This window comes from Myotis myotis, unplaced genomic scaffold (assembly GCF_014108235.1).
Source record: "Myotis myotis isolate mMyoMyo1 unplaced genomic scaffold, mMyoMyo1.p scaffold_m19_p_11, whole genome shotgun sequence".
In the NCBI taxonomy this organism is placed as follows: Eukaryota; Metazoa; Chordata; class Mammalia; order Chiroptera; family Vespertilionidae; genus Myotis; species Myotis myotis.
Window position 1 is genome coordinate 68461454 of NW_023416315.1, and position 18349 is coordinate 68479802.

At 41.3% G+C, this 18349-nt stretch overlaps 1 protein-coding gene across 3 annotated transcripts in view; it reads left to right on the forward strand.

The window, feature by feature from the left end:
• Positions 1-18349, forward strand: part of AASS (aminoadipate-semialdehyde synthase) — a 70036-nt gene that overhangs the window by 151 nt on the left and 51536 nt on the right. For all 3 annotated transcript variants that reach the window (XM_036328836.1, XM_036328837.1, XM_036328838.1), the window contains exons 2-4: positions 8919-9143; positions 12383-12559; positions 15702-15786. In XM_036328836.1, the coding sequence (XP_036184729.1) occupies positions 8934-9143; positions 12383-12559; positions 15702-15786 (472 nt within the window). In that variant the 5' untranslated portion in view covers positions 8919-8933. The remainder of the gene's footprint in view (positions 1-8918; positions 9144-12382; positions 12560-15701; positions 15787-18349) is intronic.

The following is an 18349-nucleotide window of genomic DNA, read 5'->3' on the forward strand; positions in this document are numbered from 1 at the left end:
GAGGGTGCGGGGGGCTCCGCCGCCGGGATGCGCGGGGATGGGGGCGTCGCCGGCGGGACGGGGTGCGGCCGGGAGCCCAGGCGGAGCTCTGCGCCCCGCTCCTGCGCCGCGCGGGGGGCCCCCCCGCAGGCTGCCGGGCTCGCCGCTGCGCGCAGGGGCTGGGGGAGTGAGGACTGAGGGCTCAGCCCAGCCGGGGGGCCGCTGGCGCGGCTCCCAACTGGCTGCATAGAAGGGGGCGGGATGCCATTCGGATTTCTTTTTTGGCGGCGGAAGGGGGTGGGGCTGCCGAGGAGTCCAGGATCGATCCGTGTTGGAACCGAGGAGCGAACTCTCTGTTGATTCTCGGACTGAGTGCTTCTTTAGATTGGCTGGCTGCGGGGGTGGTTGATGGAGATTGTGGGTGGGGGGGGAGGGGGGGGGGGAGGAGGACCCCATCCCCGCCGCCGTCTTTCTGTGCAGTTGTTGTCCAGTTCTGGCCTGCTGAGCCCAACTCTGATCACAAACTTCTCACCCGGCCATCTCGGGCTGGCTTTGACATGGACCCTCCCTCTCGCCCAGCAAGCTGCGGCTCCGGGTCCGCACTCTAACAGACAGGAGGGAGGCGAGGGGCGGGGGGCGGGGGGGGGGGAGATGGACGCCTCGGATCTCAGCGCCTCCTGAACCCCGAGACTTGCAGGGTCTGTGTGGGCCAGTGAGGAGCCCGCCCGCCCGGCGAGTGGGTGCGGGTGGAAGCCGTTTGTTCGCCTGCCCTGCCTGACGGAACTGGGCTCCAGTGTCCTCACGCCTTCCAGAAGCGATGTGCTTTCCAGGCACCGATTTTAGGGGAGTGGACGTGGGGTGGGGGCCTGGAGAGCGGGGAGGAGAGCGAGTTCAGTAACCTGAACAGAGAGGAGCATGTTTTGATACTGTGGGCCATCCATCGGGGATGGGATGGGGAGAAGGTGCAGCTGTGACTACGCAGGCGTAGCTGGCTGTGCACACACAGGTCGCTGACCGGGCAGTGGCTTCCACATACTTTATTTAAAAACAGAAACCACTCCCAGCGCGTTGTGTTATTGTCTGTGTGTGCATGTATTTTGATTTTGCCACTTGCACTTCCTTTCCCGCCTTTTCCCCATAAAGACTAGCGAGCCGAGGGCTTCCTGACCTGGTGATGTCAACCGGTGGCTTTTCTGCAAAGTGAGCTGGGAGGACAGAGGTTTAAACCAACGTTCCTAAGTCACTCTCCCACTCTCCAGAAATCCGTATTTGTTATCACTCTCATTTGTTATGGGCGGCATCATCAGCAGCACTTTAATTTGAATTATTTACAATTGAAATTTACCCCCCTAGCTAACTTTAAACCTTTATTTAAATCTTAACCAATCGTGGCTTGGGAGTTTGGAAGTGGTCTTTCAAGTGTAGGTAGTGTCCATTTAACAAAAAAGTTTTCATTTTTGCAAATTATTTTTTTATAGAAGTAAAACTATAAACAGTGGCACATTTCCTTGGTGAGGCCACAGCAAATTCCTGAAATTCATGGAATAACAGAAGCACTGGGCATTTTGAATGGGAAGTAACCAATAACATTATCACCATATTTATCTCAGATGAAATCATTTAAGATGCATTCCTATTTCAGGGATGCTAAAATGTGAAAAAATAAAAAGTCTTAAATTTGATGAAGCGCAGCATCAACATGGTAAGTTGTTTATCTTGAATGCCCGTGCCTAAGGGTGACGTTGCAAAGAGGGCTTCCTGGGCTCCTTTTTTGGATGTAAGACTGGGAGGGAATTAACAGGAAGCCATTGTGAAGGCCTTACAGCAAGCATGTCAAACTCAAAGGTGAACACAGGCCAAATAAACAAGGTTTAAGTTTATGTGGGCCGCAAAAAAACAAAAGCTTCAATTTTCATAGAAACATAGGTGTATCGTGATAGACATGCTGAATAAAAGGGCTGAAATAAGTCATCGTTAACATAAAATATAGAACATTTTAATAAAAATTAATACTTTTGCTTGAACATTAACTTACCAGACTCTGAATAACTGCACAAATTAATAAGCGTAATGCAAATAAACCTATTTTTTTTGTTCTCCGAAAGCGAAATATTTCCTGTTGTGCACACAAAACAAGTCAGTCCGAGACTAATGACGTGGCCATCAGCTGCTAAAATGTTCGCTGCTGCTAATAGTGGAGAGAAATGGTGTGCCTGTGTGTAAGGGAAGTGAATGCAACACAATTATAGTAATCAGTCATTAGCGAATGTTGTAGTTTGTTATTAATAATTATGTATAACAGGATATTGTAAAAATTAAGTTACAAAATCTTTATTAAAACATTTCTTACATACCATTATATTTGTTATGAGGCGAGTTTGACATGCTCACCTACAAGGTCTGACAAAGAGGAGAGGAAGATAGTGTCTTCTGTTGGTGGTGTCGCTGTGCTCCTCTTTGAGGAGCGGTCAGGCTTAGAGACTTCATTTTTGAACATTTACGGAGTGTTTACAGCATGCAAGGCAGTGCTCAGCACTTTATGTGTATTAGTTCGAATAAACTTCACAGCAGACCCGACTCCATTTTGCAGATAAAATATAGACAGGTTGTTATGCACCGAGGCCACAGAGTAAGTGGAGTCCAGTTGCCCAGGCCATCTGTGGACAAGGAGTTGGTATTCCTTTGAGGTGTGGACCTCCTGTTGCAAGCTCTGGGCTCCCGATGACTGCAGTTAGTTAATGCAGGTAACAGGAGAATGGCTGCCGCCCATAGTCTTTTTAGTGTTTTTGCTTCCTTGTTTAGTATACTTTAGCTGGATCTCCCTGAGTCAGAGTGTCTATTTATGTTCTAAAATTCTAATGATTTTGTAATCCACAGTGCCTGGGCACTAATATCCTTAATAGACTATGAGAGCTGAAAAGGACTTTTGTACTGTAAATTAGTCTGGAAGAGGAGACTGAGGTCAAGAGAGGGAACCCTACAACTAGTTATTAGTTTCGGCTCCCAGGTCTGTATTTTCCTACCATATTATATTGCATTTCATAACATTTGTTGGTCTCTAAGACCTTGGCAGAGAATAGCTTTTTTTGTTGTTGTTGAATGTTGTGGCTGGGAGCCGGGGTGGGGAGGGGAATGTGAGTCCCTGTTTGGTGTGTCTACTTTGTTTTCCCGGCTGCATAGGTCTTTATGATGTTCACTTAAACTTGGTCATTGATTCATTCTTTTTTTTTTCTTAAAACATTTGAGTCTCCTACGTACCAGTAACAAAAGGTGAATAAAACACAGTTTATTCCCTCAGAGCATTTGCAGTTTAGCAAAGAGACAGGCAAACAAGCAGAGAGACATTTTGGATGAGCCTCCAATTCAGAACTAACTTTGCATTCCATCTCAGCGAAACAAAATCTGTGGGCTAGACACCAGGTGAACCTTGGGTCTCCGATCCTTGGGTAACTATGCCTAGTTCATGGGCTTGAGAATTTAGGAGTATTCTTAGACCAGATTAATTAATATTCATAGAGTCCACCCCCCCCCCCAAGTCTACTTTTTTTTTAAATTTCTGGCCGACTGTGAGGAGTTTAATGTGGAAGCATTGGAGGATGTGGCTGTGCAACAGGAAGTACAGGCGTGGAGGCAGGACGGTGTTACTGCATGCCCAGGCCGAGTTCTAGCAAGCCTTGGGGTTGGAAGGCATTTGAATTAGTGCTAGGCCATCATCAGGTGTTCTGTTAATTTGTAACTTTTTGGGACCTCTCCAGGAGTATTATGGTCTGAATACCAAATACTACGTAGTGTGGGCCAAGGCGCACCGCCATGGAGCTGCCTTCCCTTAGCTACAGTACCAAGGCTTCCTGGGAAACCCTGGTTTTTAAAGACACTTGTGTTTTTTGAGTGAATTGGAAGGGTAAGTATAAAACATTTTCATTTCTCAGCCATTTCCTTATTTTGTTCAACTCAAGGTTACTCCATTCCTTAGCCTCTCAATATTTAATCAAGATGTGTGCCTGATTGGTACAACAAATAATTGGCATTGAGAAATCTCTCCATGTGATTTAGTTTGAGTTTGAGTCATTGAATTATAGACTGGTGGCATTATTTTAAAAATCTAAACATTAGGACAAAGAGCACGTCTGTGACTATGGGGGCTAGAGATGGGAGGTTTGGACTTAATTTGTTAATTCGGAATTTGTATTACTTTATATGTGTCCCACTGGACACAGAAATTAGGAGGCCCTTTTTGTACTTAAGTTCTTGAATTTAGCTAACAAATTGTTCTGGTTTAGGTGAGTGGTTTGTGAGTTTAAAAAGTTTCCTGGTTAGGTTGATGCTATGAAAAGGACTGAAGAGACTTAAAGGATTTTTTAATATTAGATGAAAAAAATAGAAAGCTCTATGTAGACCTCAGCTCTATTAAACTACCTACCACTCTTACTCATGAAAATCAGCACAAATCAAATACAATGTGGTATGGCATACTACTACCTAAACAGTAGCAGATAGATGTAACTTAACCAGTTAACTGCCACGATATTTTGAATTTAATTAAAAAAGGTCCCCTGCTTGCGTCTCTAGATGCTTATAGCGTACAAATGGTTAATCCAGTTACGTTTAAAAGTTATGACTACCAGAACAGTAGACTGTTTTTATTGTGATTCATCCATAGATACTTGGAAAATGATTTTTATAAACCACAGAAAATTCCTGACTTTTATGGGGCTCACTACCTTCAGGGTCATTCTGACTCTAATATTCAGTTAAAATCAGTAATTGATAATTCACCAGTTAGAATCAGTAATTGATATTTCACTATAAGATTTTAAAATTTTTTTAGAAATTTCATCTGAGAGAGAGAGGTGGGGGGAGAGAGAAAAGAGAAACATCAATGAGCTGCGTCCCACATGTGTCCTGACTGGGAATCGAACCTGATACCTTTTAGTGTATAGGACAATGCTCTAACCAACTGAGCCACACCAACCAGGGCTCACCATTAGATTTTAATGGGGACCATATAATTAAATGAAATTGTCTCACCCTGCTCCTGTTGGATCCCATGAAAATGGGCAGAAATGGAATTTCTGCTTCTTTAGAAGTACCTAACATCATGCTATGCACATCTTAGGGGCCCACCAGATTTTTTTGAATTAAAGAAAGAAATCAAAACACCTCTTCTATAATCAATGGGCAAAATCTAACTCCATCAAGAAAATTTGGGGCTTTTATTATATTTTTATTTAAATATCCAAAAGATCAGCTACTACTATATTAATATATGTAATTGTACAAAGACCAGTCTGCTCATCATTTGAAAGGACCTTCCCAAATACGTATCAGTTCCTCTGCCTGTGAACATGGCTTTTCCTCAGATAGAATCTTTTATAAATACACCTCACAAAATGTTCTTTGTTTCCTTCATGTGATTTGGGGTGATGATATACTTAATCACCACAGTTTATATCATGGTCACTGAAAGAGAATTGTGGTATATGTATGGAGTGCCATGCTCTATCTATCTATCTATCTATCTATCTATCTATCTATCTATCTATGCTCTATTTCTATTTTTAATACCCATTTTCCTTTTCATTTCGCTTGAAAAGGATAGAAATACCAAGAACATATAAGCATGTTCTCCTTCCCCCGATTCTCATGTGTACGTTGTAAAGATTGATAATTTGTAAGTTGAAAGAAATTCTTTTCTTCTCCCCCATTGAGAGATGGTAAGAGAGGTACTGCGATATCACATACTATGTCCTATTGCTAGAGCCCATCCACTGACTGTCCCCCTGTCTCTGCGCATGTCTGAGCATTTAGTTCAGTAGAGTACTCCCCCGACATTCAGAGTCATTTCAAATTCCCGATCAATCCTAGGGAAGTGAAATGTGTACCTTAGTGCTCTTCTTATCTTACAAAAACATAGGCTAGAATCTTTTAAATGTCATTTTTATGTTGTTGAAGCATTAGCCCTTCCTGAGTTTTTTGGGAAGACTTTTTAGCAATTGTCAGGGGAAGGGTTTTGTCCCCTCCCCTGACTGGGTGACACTTCTCTTTCTCCCCCTAGCCCTCTTCTCCTGTTGCTCCTCCTTATTCTCCCCAGATCTTTCTTTTTCTTCTCCTCTTGCTCGTCCACATCCTCTTTGCTCATGCTATGGGCTGTTATCAGCACCTGTCACCGTGAAGTGACCTGGCCAGCGCCAGCGGTAAGCCAGGGGCCTTCCTGCTTTGTTTCGTGGGAGGCATTACCAGAAATACACAAGTTGTTTACTTCCCGATCTCCTCGGGGAAAAAAACACAACACCACAAATTCCAGGACAGGGACACCCGGAACAGCCAACCTGGGCATTTCCATGAAATACCAGACACCTGCCGTGCCTCGCCTAAAAGCAATGGAGAAATCTTCACTGCTGGATAGTTCAGTATAACCTTACAATGAAATGAATGGTGGGCCCGGAAAGTTCTAGGCTGAGACCACGTTTCAGGTTCAGGCAGTTAGTAATGCAGTAATGCCTGCATGAATGTTTTCCTAAGCTCCCAGAGAACTGGACGTATCTTGGCAGGGACTCAGGAAGGGTTTTTGGCGGCACATGGGAAAGGGGTGGGCAGAGGCAGCCCATGCTTGGGGCAGAATTGATCATTCACTAGGAAGTGGTAAAGCCGATGCTATATGGATCTCATCCACTTCTGAACCAAGCTGGCAGCAGTAACAACCCGTGTCAGATCTGCATGGTGTGGATCTGCAGGCTTCTGCAAAGAAGAGAAAATCCTGATTGTTAACTGGTAACCGAGGAATCCCGCTTCTGCTTGAAAGCGTCAGTTCTACTGAGACTCCGGGCCAGTTTCTTCACCCGTAAAACGGGGTAACCACAGTATCTACTTAATAAGACTTTTCGCAAGGAGAAAATAAAATAATGTCTGCAAGGTGCCCAGCCTGGTGCTTGGCATATTATGTCCAGTCAGTGGTAACCATTGTTAACATTTGTTTGAAAACAAAGTTCCGGGACTTGTGATTTGAGAATTGCCTACAAAAAGGGAAAGTGAAAGCAACTTCCCAAATAAACTCCAGAGGCTCAGCCTGTCTTTGCCAAAATCTATGACATGCTTATGTCTGTGTCTCTCCTATCACATCCCCGCCCCAGACAGAGGAGGAGGGGGGAGGGAGAGGGATGGTCGCCAAGGGAGGGGAGGCTGTGGTTATGAATCAGGTTGAGGGGAGGGAGGGGCTATATTATCTGAAAGTGTTCCCTCATGTTAACGCCAAGAATTGCTTCGAACAACAGAGGATGTGGTGTCCCTCCACCACCTGTGGAATATGAAACACAGCTCCTGCTGGGACGATGGGGACATTTCTGGGCTTACCTGTGTGTTCAAAAGAACTGCATGTCTTTGGAGTGGGTTTTATTGGAGAACATAGGGATTCAAGGTTCATGGGGTGCTGCTGTTTTTTCCTCTGTCTTGGGAGAGAATCAATGCTATGTGCTTTGGCTTGTGTTTGGGCTCAGTGTTGTCTCTTTTAAAAACAAAAGTATCTTAAGTAAACCAAAATTTAGAGAGAATACCCAACAGTCTTTTCCTGAGATGCTGTTGATCATCGATGCGGGCCCTAAGCATCTGCGTGCTCACTTGCTGTGTGCAGCCCTTTCTGTTCATGGCTTCTCCCTCCCTAAGCCTTCTTACAGGGGCTCTTTGCTGGTCCCTTTGTTCTTTTGGTCTGTGGTGCTGTGAGCTGCCTTCTCCGGTGGCAAGTATTTGTATGCCCCAGGTTTGGATAAACATTCCCCATCTGCGTGGTGGGTCTGGTTTAGAGGTTGCCGTCTGATGTAACAGAAAGGTATTCCATACCACTTTGGCTAAATGCTAGTAGTAATTGGTAGAACATTTCTGGGACGTGTGAAATCATGTAGTCCGTGTATTTGCGTTCAGGGCTCTGCTTCTTAAACTAACACGTGGGTGGACAGACATGTGTGTTTGTTTTGTTTTCTTAAATGTCCAATGTGCCCGGGACCAATCCTTTTATAAAATTCTGTAACAGTGAATTCCTAGACAAGTGGTCATGTGATGCCAAGGTCTCTAAATGCTAACTTTCTCTTTCTGTGCGTATCTCATCACCGACCAGTGAAAGTGAAAAGCAGTTCACTGAGGAACAGGCGGCCCAACACTGAGCAGCACTTGCTAGAAAGTGGTCAGAGATGAAACTTGAAACACGTTGGAGCTAGATCACCAAGAATCTTGGACATGATTAGAGAATTCCAAACCTATGCTCTCAAATCTTCCTATATTTGCATTGCAGGTTAAAGTGCTTAAAACTTTGGTGCTGAATAGTTGTTTGATAAAAACATATATTTAAAAATCAACTTCAGCTTCCAGATATGGGTTAGTGTTCCATACATTGCTCTGTACTTTTTAATCCTCACCCAAGGATATGTTTTTATTGATTTTGAGAAAAAGGGAGAGAGAGAGAGAGAGAGAGAGAGAGAGAGAGAGAGAGAGAGAGAAAGAGAGAGAGAGAGAGAGAGAGATGTGAGAGAGAAACATCAGTTGGTCGCCTCCTGTACACACCCGGATGTGGGATGGAACCTGTAACCTAGGTCAGTTGGTCGCCTCCTGTACACACCCGGATGTGGGATGGAACCTGTAACCTAGGTATGTGCCCTGATGGGGGATCAAACCCGAAACCTTTTGGTGCATGGATGGCCTTCCAACCACCTGAGCCACCTGGCCAGGGCGCTCTGTACTTTTTTTATTTTTGGAAAGAAATAACATCGTTTGTGGCAATTTGCGTCTGGGTAAAGGAACACTATACCGTCCAGGTTTCTTCTCCTGTTTTCTCTATCTTGTATCTGCTACCATCTGAGCTGGTTGGCTTTTACAGCAGATTTCTTAGGAGACCAGAACTGACCTGTGAGCCCGCCTGCCCCTTGTCCTGTGCTCTTATGATGTCTTTGCAGTCACTAGGCTTCGAGATGCTGCGCACGTGTAGCACCAGGCTGGGCCGGCTGGGGCTCAGCCTCCGCAGGGGGCTTCACCACAAGCCTGTGATGGCCCTGAGGCGGGAGGATGTGAACGCCTGGGAGAGGAGGGCGCCACTGGCTCCCCGGCACATCAAAGGGATCACCAACCTGGGATACAAGGTCTTAATCCAGCCCTCCAACCGGCGAGCCATTCACGATGAGGTAAATATTTCCAATGTCTTAAATATGTGAGAATAATATGACACTGTCAATGGAAATGAGGGAGCACCCCAGTGAAAAGAAAATGTGTCTCAAAAATATTGAACACCACATGGCAATATTTCTTTACTTGGGTTATCATGAGATGGCCAGTTAGAATCCTTACCTGAGTCCAGAATTCAACCAATAAATATTTTTTTTCAATCCATTTTATGCTTTCTCCAGCTGAGGGGTAAAGAGATTGCTTTAATTTATAAAATCATTTTTGACCTTTCTATTTTTTCAAGGTTTTTAAAATGTTTTAATTGAATTTATTGGGGTGACATTGATTAGTACAATTATATAGGTTTCAGGTGTACAGTTCTGCATTTCATCATCTGTATATTGTATTGTCTGTTCACCGACCAAAGGCAAGTCTCCCTTTGTCACCATTTATCGCCCCTTTTCTCTCTTCTATCTCTCCCACCGACCTCCCCTTTTCCTTCTGGTAATTACCGTACTGTTGCCTGTGTCTGTGAATTTTGGTTTTGTTTAATCCCTTCGCCTTTTTCACCCAGCCTGCCAACCCCGCTCCCTCTGACAGCTGTCAGTCTGTTCTCTGTATCTATGAGTCTGTTTCTATTTTGTTTGTCAGTTTATTTTGTTCATTAGATTCCACATATAAGTGAAATCATGTGGTATATGTCTTTTTCTGACTGGCTTATTCACTTAGCATAATACGCTCCAGGTCCATCCATGCTGTTGCAAAAGGTAAGATTTCCTTCTTTTTTACAGCCTCGTAGTATTCCATTGTGTAAATGTACCACAGCTTTTTTATCCACTCATCTGCTGATGGGCACTTGGGCTGCTTCCAAATCTTGGCTATTGTAAATAACAATGCAGTGAACATAGGGGTGCATATATTCTTTTGAATCAGTGCTTCAGGTTTCTTCAGATATATTCCCAGAATTGGAATCTCTGGGTCAAATGGCAGTTCCATTTTCAATTTTTTGAGGAAACTCAGTCTGCCTTCCCACTAACAGTACAGGAGGGTTCCCTTTTCTCCACATCCTCACTACTGCTTGTTGTTTGTTGATTTATTTATTTTTATTTTTTTTTAAAAATATATTTTATTGATTTTTTACATAGAGGAAGGGAGAATAGAGAGTTAGAAACATCGATGAGAGAGAAACATCGATCAGCTGCCTCCTGCACACCTCCTACTGGAGATGTACCTGCAACCAAGGTACTGGAGATGGACCTGCAACCAAGGTACATGCTCTTGACTGGGATTGAACCTGGGACCTTTCAGTCCACAGGCTGACGCTCTATCCACTGAGCCAAACCGGTTAAGGCTGTTTGTTGATTTATTGATGATAGCCATTCTGACAGGTGAGAGGGGATACCTCATTGTAGTTTTTGCATCTCTCTGATGATTAGTGACATTGAGCATTTTTTTCATATATCTATTGCCATCTGTATATCTGTATATCCTCTTTAGAGAAGTGTATTTAGATCCTTTGCCAATTTTTTATTGGATTGTTTGTTGCTTCTATGTCATTTGTACATGAATCCTTTTATTTCTGAACTTTCTGGTTGCCTTAAACAGCAAATCGTTCTAGCCTCACTTTGTGTTTTTTCTGCCCCACTGCTGGAATCAGCCATTATATCAAGGAATCCTGATTTTTTTTTTAAAATATATTTTATTGATTTTCCACAGAGAGGAAGGGAGAGAGATAGTTAGAAACATCAATGAGAGAGAAACATCGACCAGCTGCCTCCTGCACATCCCCCACTGGGGACGTGCCCGCAACCCAGGTACATGCCCTTGACCGGAATCGAACCTGGGACCTTTCAGTCCGCAGGCCGACGCTCTATCCACTGAGCCAAACCGGTTTCGGCGGAATCCTGATTTTTTTTTTAGTTTATAGAAACCGAGATCTAGTATCTGGTGTTAGGTGTGCTTATGTTACTGAGAGATTGTTGCTCTTAGCCCTTTCAGTGACAGAGCAAAGAAATACACACACACACACACACACACACACAGAAAATATATATATATAATTAATTGTATGTAATAACTGTCTATATTAATTGTATATAATTTAATCATGAGCTAACACTGATATTTCCAAAATTTAACATTGCAGGTATTTCTTACCTTTAAAATTGTATATTTGCATTTGTTTCCCTAGCAGTGAAAATTTAAATTTCTTATAACATGAATGCACATTTTGCTCTACCACAAAATATACATAAAATAATTTTGGAATCACAATGCAAATATTACAGTTAACAATAAACCTGCTAATGCTAAGAGAATAGACCTTTATAGTTCTCATCACAAAAAAATTCTGTAACTATGTCTGGACAGGTGTTAACTAGACTTAGTATGGTGATAATTTTGCAAATATACAAATATTGAATCATTATGTTGTACACTTGAAACTAACGTAATGTTTTATGCCAATCAGATCTCACAAAATATTAAATGGACTTTAATACTTCTTTGACTTTTTTCTTTATAATAGATCTCACAAGAAATATTCAGAATGCTATGTTTAAAAGTTACTTGAATTCTTTTTTGTGTATGGTTATATTGTCCATGTGATATCCAGTTGGATTAATTTTTTTTATTCTATTACATTTTATGTTTGCTTTTATATCCTTTTGATTTAATTTTATTTTTCAAATAACTTAAACATTTATGAGTTTCAAAGATTAAAACTATGTAAAAAAGTGGTAATGCAGTGAAGTCTTGCTGTGATCTTAATCTTCCGACATCTATTCTCACCCACCCTATAGGCTGCTATTTTCCTTAGTTTCTGACCTATCATTCCTATCTTTCTTTTTGCAAAAATAAGCATGTGAGTGTGTGTGTACATGTTCTTATTTCCCCTTCACTCTGATACAGAAGGTATTAGTCCTTAGCATTTAATATTACAGTGCATTGTTGGTATAAAAGATATATTTCACAATGACATGTAAATCACATGTGCTAGTGGTTATGATCAAACCATTAACTGTTCTTAAAATAGGAGTATGTGCTGAATTTTCTAAATTTTTGCTATAAAAGTCAAACACGTTAAATTGATCTTTAGCCAGCAAGTAAAAATATTAGTAGTTATTCTATTATTTGCTCTTATTCATACAGATTGTACTCCTTCAAAAGGTTGTGCCTTTAATTGCTATACTTTGTTATGAAAGAAAACATGAATACAACAAATCAGGGGAATAACTTTTAACCAAAATTGCATTCCCAGGAATATGTCAAAGCTGGCGGCATTCTTCAGGAGGATATTTCTGAAGCTTGTCTTATTGTGGGAGTTAAAAGACCCCCAGAGGATAAGTTAATGCCCAAGAAGACCTACGCATTCTTCTCCCACACAATAAAGGCCCAGGAGGCCAATATGGGCCTATTGGATGAGATTCTAAACCAGGTAATTGGTAACCAACACTCACAAATGTCATAGAAATTACTTTCAATTATCAAGCAGAGTTTTAGTTGTGTGTTTTTTAGCATGAAGGAAGTACATCTTGTTATTCACCTCTGTAGGAAAGGTGATCTATGAGTTAGTGCTCGAATAGCTCTGCTGTTCTTAAGGCTCCTCTGCAGCATGAGTTTGGAGTTTGTTATAAGAGAAAACAAACATCTTCTATTCCTTTTGTATTCTGAAATGGAAGGAATGAGAGAAGCGTCCTCCCAAAATGATCCCAGTTTATAAGGCCACGTGGTCAGATATTAGCAAGTGGAATGAGCTGACAAGAACCTCGGGAATCATATAATCCATCACCCTCCTTTTTCAGATGGAGCCCGGAAAGGCGAAGTGACTTGACGGAGGTGCACAGCTCCGTAGTGCCAGAACTGGAGTGTAGACTGTTTTTGCCGTCATTGACATTAAAAGGGGAGAAAAGCATTTTGGAGATATACACACTATTGGAATGACTAGCAGCTACTTAAAATACAGAGTATGCATTCCACACATATGTGCTGAGTGCCTATAGTGTGTCTGACATGGAGCTTACGTTCTAGTGGGAGGAGACAGAATAAATAAATGACCTCTCATAGGTCACTTGGTGATATGTGCAATGGAGATACATAGACTATAGGAGGAGAAAAGGAGGGCTGGGCACTGGGGAAAGGGACAATGCTAGTTTAAATAGGGTTACCAGGGAGAGCCTCATTGAGCAAAAATTTGAAGGAGATGAAGGATCAAACTGCCCATTTGGGTGTCTTCCAAGCAGAGAGAATAGTAACGCCAAGCCCTGCTGGTCTTTTGCGTGAAAGATGAGAATAAATCTTGATGTTCTAAGAGGCTTATTCTTCCTGCGTTGTGGAAATGGGAGAGAGCAAAGCTGATAAGAAGATTGTAAGTCTAGCCCAGTCTAGACGCTAGGCTACAAGTGATGGGGGCTTGTATGAGGGTGGTGGAGTTTATGATGCATGGACAAACACAAGTACTTTAGAGGTCTGATTCCAAAGGATTCCCTAATGAAATGAATGTGGAATATGAGAGAAAGGGAGGAGACAGTGATGACTCCAAGATTTTAAAGGAGTCACCATAAATTGAGATGATGCTATTGTAAGAGGAGCAGGCTTGGATGGAGGCTCGGGAGTTGGGTTTAGGGCCTCTAATTTGTCCATTAGACATTTAAAAGGAGATGCTGTGTGGGCCGTTGGATATGAATTTGTAGCTCAGGAGGGCAGCTCCTTCTGACACACGTTTTGTGGTTGTCAGAGACTAGATAGTATCTAAAGCCACGAGAGTGGGTGAGCTTAGGGAATGAGCGTAGCTGGAGAAGCCTGAGGTCTATTGTAATAGAGAGACAACTAGAAATTTTCCAAAGTCCTGGGGCAAGGATGTTAGAGCGTTAGAAACTAGACTAGAACCTGAGGATAGGCAGAGGACAGGAGAGTTTGCAAACAGTAAAAGCAGTGGAAGTATTTTATGTAGGTGATAGAACACATTCTTTTAAAAAATATATATTTATATTGATTTTAGAAAGGAAGGGAGAGGGAAAGAGATAGAAACATAAATGATGAGAGAGAATTACTTCAGCTGCCTCCTGCACGCCCCTCACTGGGGATCCAGCCCACAACCAGGGCATGTGCCCTGACCTGGAATCAAACCATGACCTCCTGGCTCACAGGTCGATGCTCAACCACTGAGCTACGCCGGCCGGGCTAGAACAAATTCTTAGTCATTTGAAATAGGCTAGACCCAGGCTGCAGTTAATTTGCAGTGTTTCTGAAGAACAAATTCAGAAAGTAATTAATTGAAGTAATATTATAAGAAGAATGCTTCACCTTAAGCAGATAAACTCCTTTAAAAAATACTTTAGAAACATTTTGGTGGTGGTTATATGAACTTTCATTCATTACAAGTCAATTAATAAAACAGACCCAGCAGGGCTGCTTTTTGGCAGCAGTTTGTAACCAATTACTTGGAGTTGGATAAACAGTAAACATTCTTACATTCATGCATATGGTAAAATCATCTGATCTTTGAGGAAATCAAAGGACTGTTTAAAACATTGCATAATTACAACATGTCAGTAGCTTTTAACCACGAGTTAATTAGACATTCCCAAGAGAGGGGAGATTCCCAAGGAAAGAGGAAGGCTGGTTTTAGTGGAAGCAAGGAACTAAAAGGCAGGCAGACTGTGCTACTTTTTAAATGAAGCTTACTTGTGAAGGGATGGAGAAAAAAAAGAGGAGAGAGAAGAAGAGAGACTGAGATAGAGTAAGAAAGAGAAAGAGGGAGGGATGGAGGGAGAGAGAAGGAATGAGATATTTGAGCATATAGACTTGAGAGGGAGTGGTGTTTATTATTATTTTTTAAAATATATTTTGATTGATTTCAGAGGGGAAGGAAGAGGGAGAGAGAGATAGAAGCATCCATGATGAGAGAGAATCATTGACTGGCTGCCTCCTGCAAGCCCCCTCACTGGGGATTGAGCCCACAACCCGGGCATGTGCCTTTGATCGGAATTGAACCTGGGACCTTTCAGTTTGCAGGCCGACACTCTATTCACTGAGCCAAACCGGCGAGGGCGGTGTTGTTATTTTTAAGGTAGAAGGGACCTGGGTGAATGTCACTTAGAATGGCTGAGGGGAGGGAGCTGTGCAGAGAGGAATAATGCAGGACAGAAAAAGCTCAAAGTAATGGTGTTAGAGGACATGGAGAAGCTGGGATCTAGCTCACAGGGCTTAGTTTCAAGAGGGGCTTGCTTTCTTTGAGACTAGAAGGAGGAATGTGAGGAGACATGGGGTTGTAGGTATACTTGTGGATGCTGCTGGGATAAAATTTTAAATAAATAATGACTTTATTATTTGCATTGAGCACCTGTCTAGGACCATTTTTTTTTTTTTTATCTCTAATCATAAACCTGTCATTGGCTTGTGACCGATGATATTTTCTAAATGTTTCAGGGTGCCCCTTAGGGTAGCTTACGTTGGCCAGTCAAGATATATTTTATAAGAGGAAACAATGTGAAACACTGACTTGCTCGTATATGTGCTCTACTCATTGAAATTAAGCTTGGTGGGTCTGGTTGAGAAATCTTTTATTCTTTCATCAGGAAATCCGACTTATTGATTATGAGAAAATGGTGGATCACAGAGGAATCCGGGTGGTGGCGTTCGGACAGTGGGCCGGTGTGGCAGGTAGGTGTGTGGGCATTGACATCACCCGGTGTGGCAGGTAGGTGTGTGGGCATTGACATCACCCGGTGTGGCAGGTAGGTGTGTGGGCATTGACATCACCGTGCTCTACATTGGACTGTGAGTGACAGTGTGTGCTTTTTCTTTTTTGTGGCAAAGGGATGGAAATGTCCATTTTCACCAATAAAAATAAACGTGAGGGTGCATCTGAGGGTGATGACTATTAGGGGTTAGAATAACAAAGTAAATCATGAAAATATGTTTATGATAAAAATTAAAAAGGAAAAGAGGGCAGGGAGAAGGAAAGCAACTGTAGATAAGCTCTGACTTTCTCAGTAGTTCTGTTTGGAAGACTAGACGGGGAGGTCAGTTTGGTGATGAGAACTTGGGGAGTAGAAGAAAGGGACAAAGAGGAAAAAGGTATGGTGCAGGAGCAACAAAGGAGAAATCTAGGAGGGATAGAAGCTGGAGTTTGAGTAAAAACTCTACTTGATTTCAGTTAGTACTTTGAACCTTGTTTAGTCAAGAAACACCATGTGGTATAACTGTATGAATACCTGAAGGTCCGTTATCGTCAGAACAAGTAGACAGAAGTTTGTAGGGACATAGGATACTAACACACTACCATCCTCCCTGATGAAAGTGACAGTCATTGAGCACTTCTCAATATGCACAATACATATTCTTTCCAAGTCACGTGGAACATTCACCCAGATGGTCCACAAAACAAACAATTCTTAATTAATTTAAAAGATTTGAAATCATGGAGTATGTGCTCTATAATAAAACTGACTTAGAAATTATAATTGCAATGGGGGAAAAAAGGAGACATATGTACTACTATTTGTAATACTTTAAACAATAAAATAAAATTTAAAAAATAAAAATAAATAAAAAAGAAATTATAATAGAAAGAAAACTAGAAATTTTCCAAATATTTGAAAAAGAAATGATGTATTATTGGATAACCCATTCAAGAGTCAAGAAGAAATCACAGGACAAATTAGAAAATATTTGTAACTGAATAAAAGTTTAAAAACAGCATGCCAACATTTTTGGGATGTGCATAAAGTGGTGCTTAGAAGGCAATCTACAGCATTTAATGCTTTTATTAGAAAAGAAGAAAGTTCTCAAGTTAATGATCTAAACTTCCATCTTAAGAAGTTAGAAAATGAACAAGAAATTAAACCGAAAACAAATAGAAGAAAGGACATAATAAAGGTAAGAGAGAAAAATCAATGAAATCAAAGCAGGAAAACAATAGAGAACATCAATGAAATCAAAAGCTGATTCTTTTAAAAAAATATTAATAAAATTGATAAATCTTTAGTTAGGTTGGTTAAAAAAAGAGACAAGACACTATTTACCAATATTAGGAACCCAAGAGGGAACACACTATATATCTTACAAACATTAAAAGGATAAGAGAATATTATAAATAGTCCAAGAAATTTGACAATGGCAATACAATAGACAAATTCTTGAAAGACACAAATTACCAAATCCAACTCAAGGAGAAATAAAAAACTTGAATATCAATGTACAAAATAAATACCATACATAAACACTTAAGGGAAATGAATTATTTTTTGTAGAGACTTATTTATAGTATCTTCATTCATAATAGGCTAGAAACAGTCCAAATGTCCATCAGCACAGGAATGGATAAATAAGTAAAATGGAAAACTCAGCAATAGAGAGAAGCAAACTGCTCTTACACCCAAAGTATTTCTGGATCTCAAGAACATTCAGCTGAGTGAAAGCTGACACACACAAAATATATACTTCATACATTTATATGAAACTGTAGAAGGAACTAATCTATACAGACAGAAATAGATCAGTAGTTGTTTTCGGCTAAGGGTTGGGGAGGAGTGACTGGGGTGATGGAAATATTCTTACCTTGATTATGTTAGTGGTAATGAGGGTGGATACATTTGTGGCTGTGTTTTATTGTATATAAATCATCCATTTAAAAGTTGATTTCAGAAAAAAAATAAAAGAACATTTTGTAGGACAGGAAAAGTATGTTCCAATAAAGAAGAAAAGAATGGGTGCTGAGGACTTTGCTACAGGCATGCTGAGTTTTTATTTTTGGGGGGACATCCAAACAGAAATCCGTAAGGTGGATGGTTAGGTCTTGAAATAAAAATATCTGTGTTAGAGATCCAGATGTGTTGTCATCTGTATACAGAGAGTACTTGGAATTTAGGACTGGATGAAATTAGCTAAGGGAAAAAACGAGAGATTGAAGAGAATAGGGCCCGGGACAGAATCCTAAAGCTAGCTGATTAATTTTTAAGGCAAAGGCAGAGGACACTAATGTTCAAGGAATGGACATGGGATACTGAGGAAAGACTCCAACAAAGGGACTCTTCATAGACAAATACCTCTGACAAGGAAGTGAAGATCGAAGTGTCCACTAAGTTTGGTTATTTAGGTCACTAAAATTGTTAATGGGGGTCATGGGTCAATGGTGACTGTTTTCATTTGTTCTTTTTTTTTTTTTGGTATGGCAGGAATGGAAGAGTGTTTTAATGTTGATAGGAATAAACCAATAGACAGC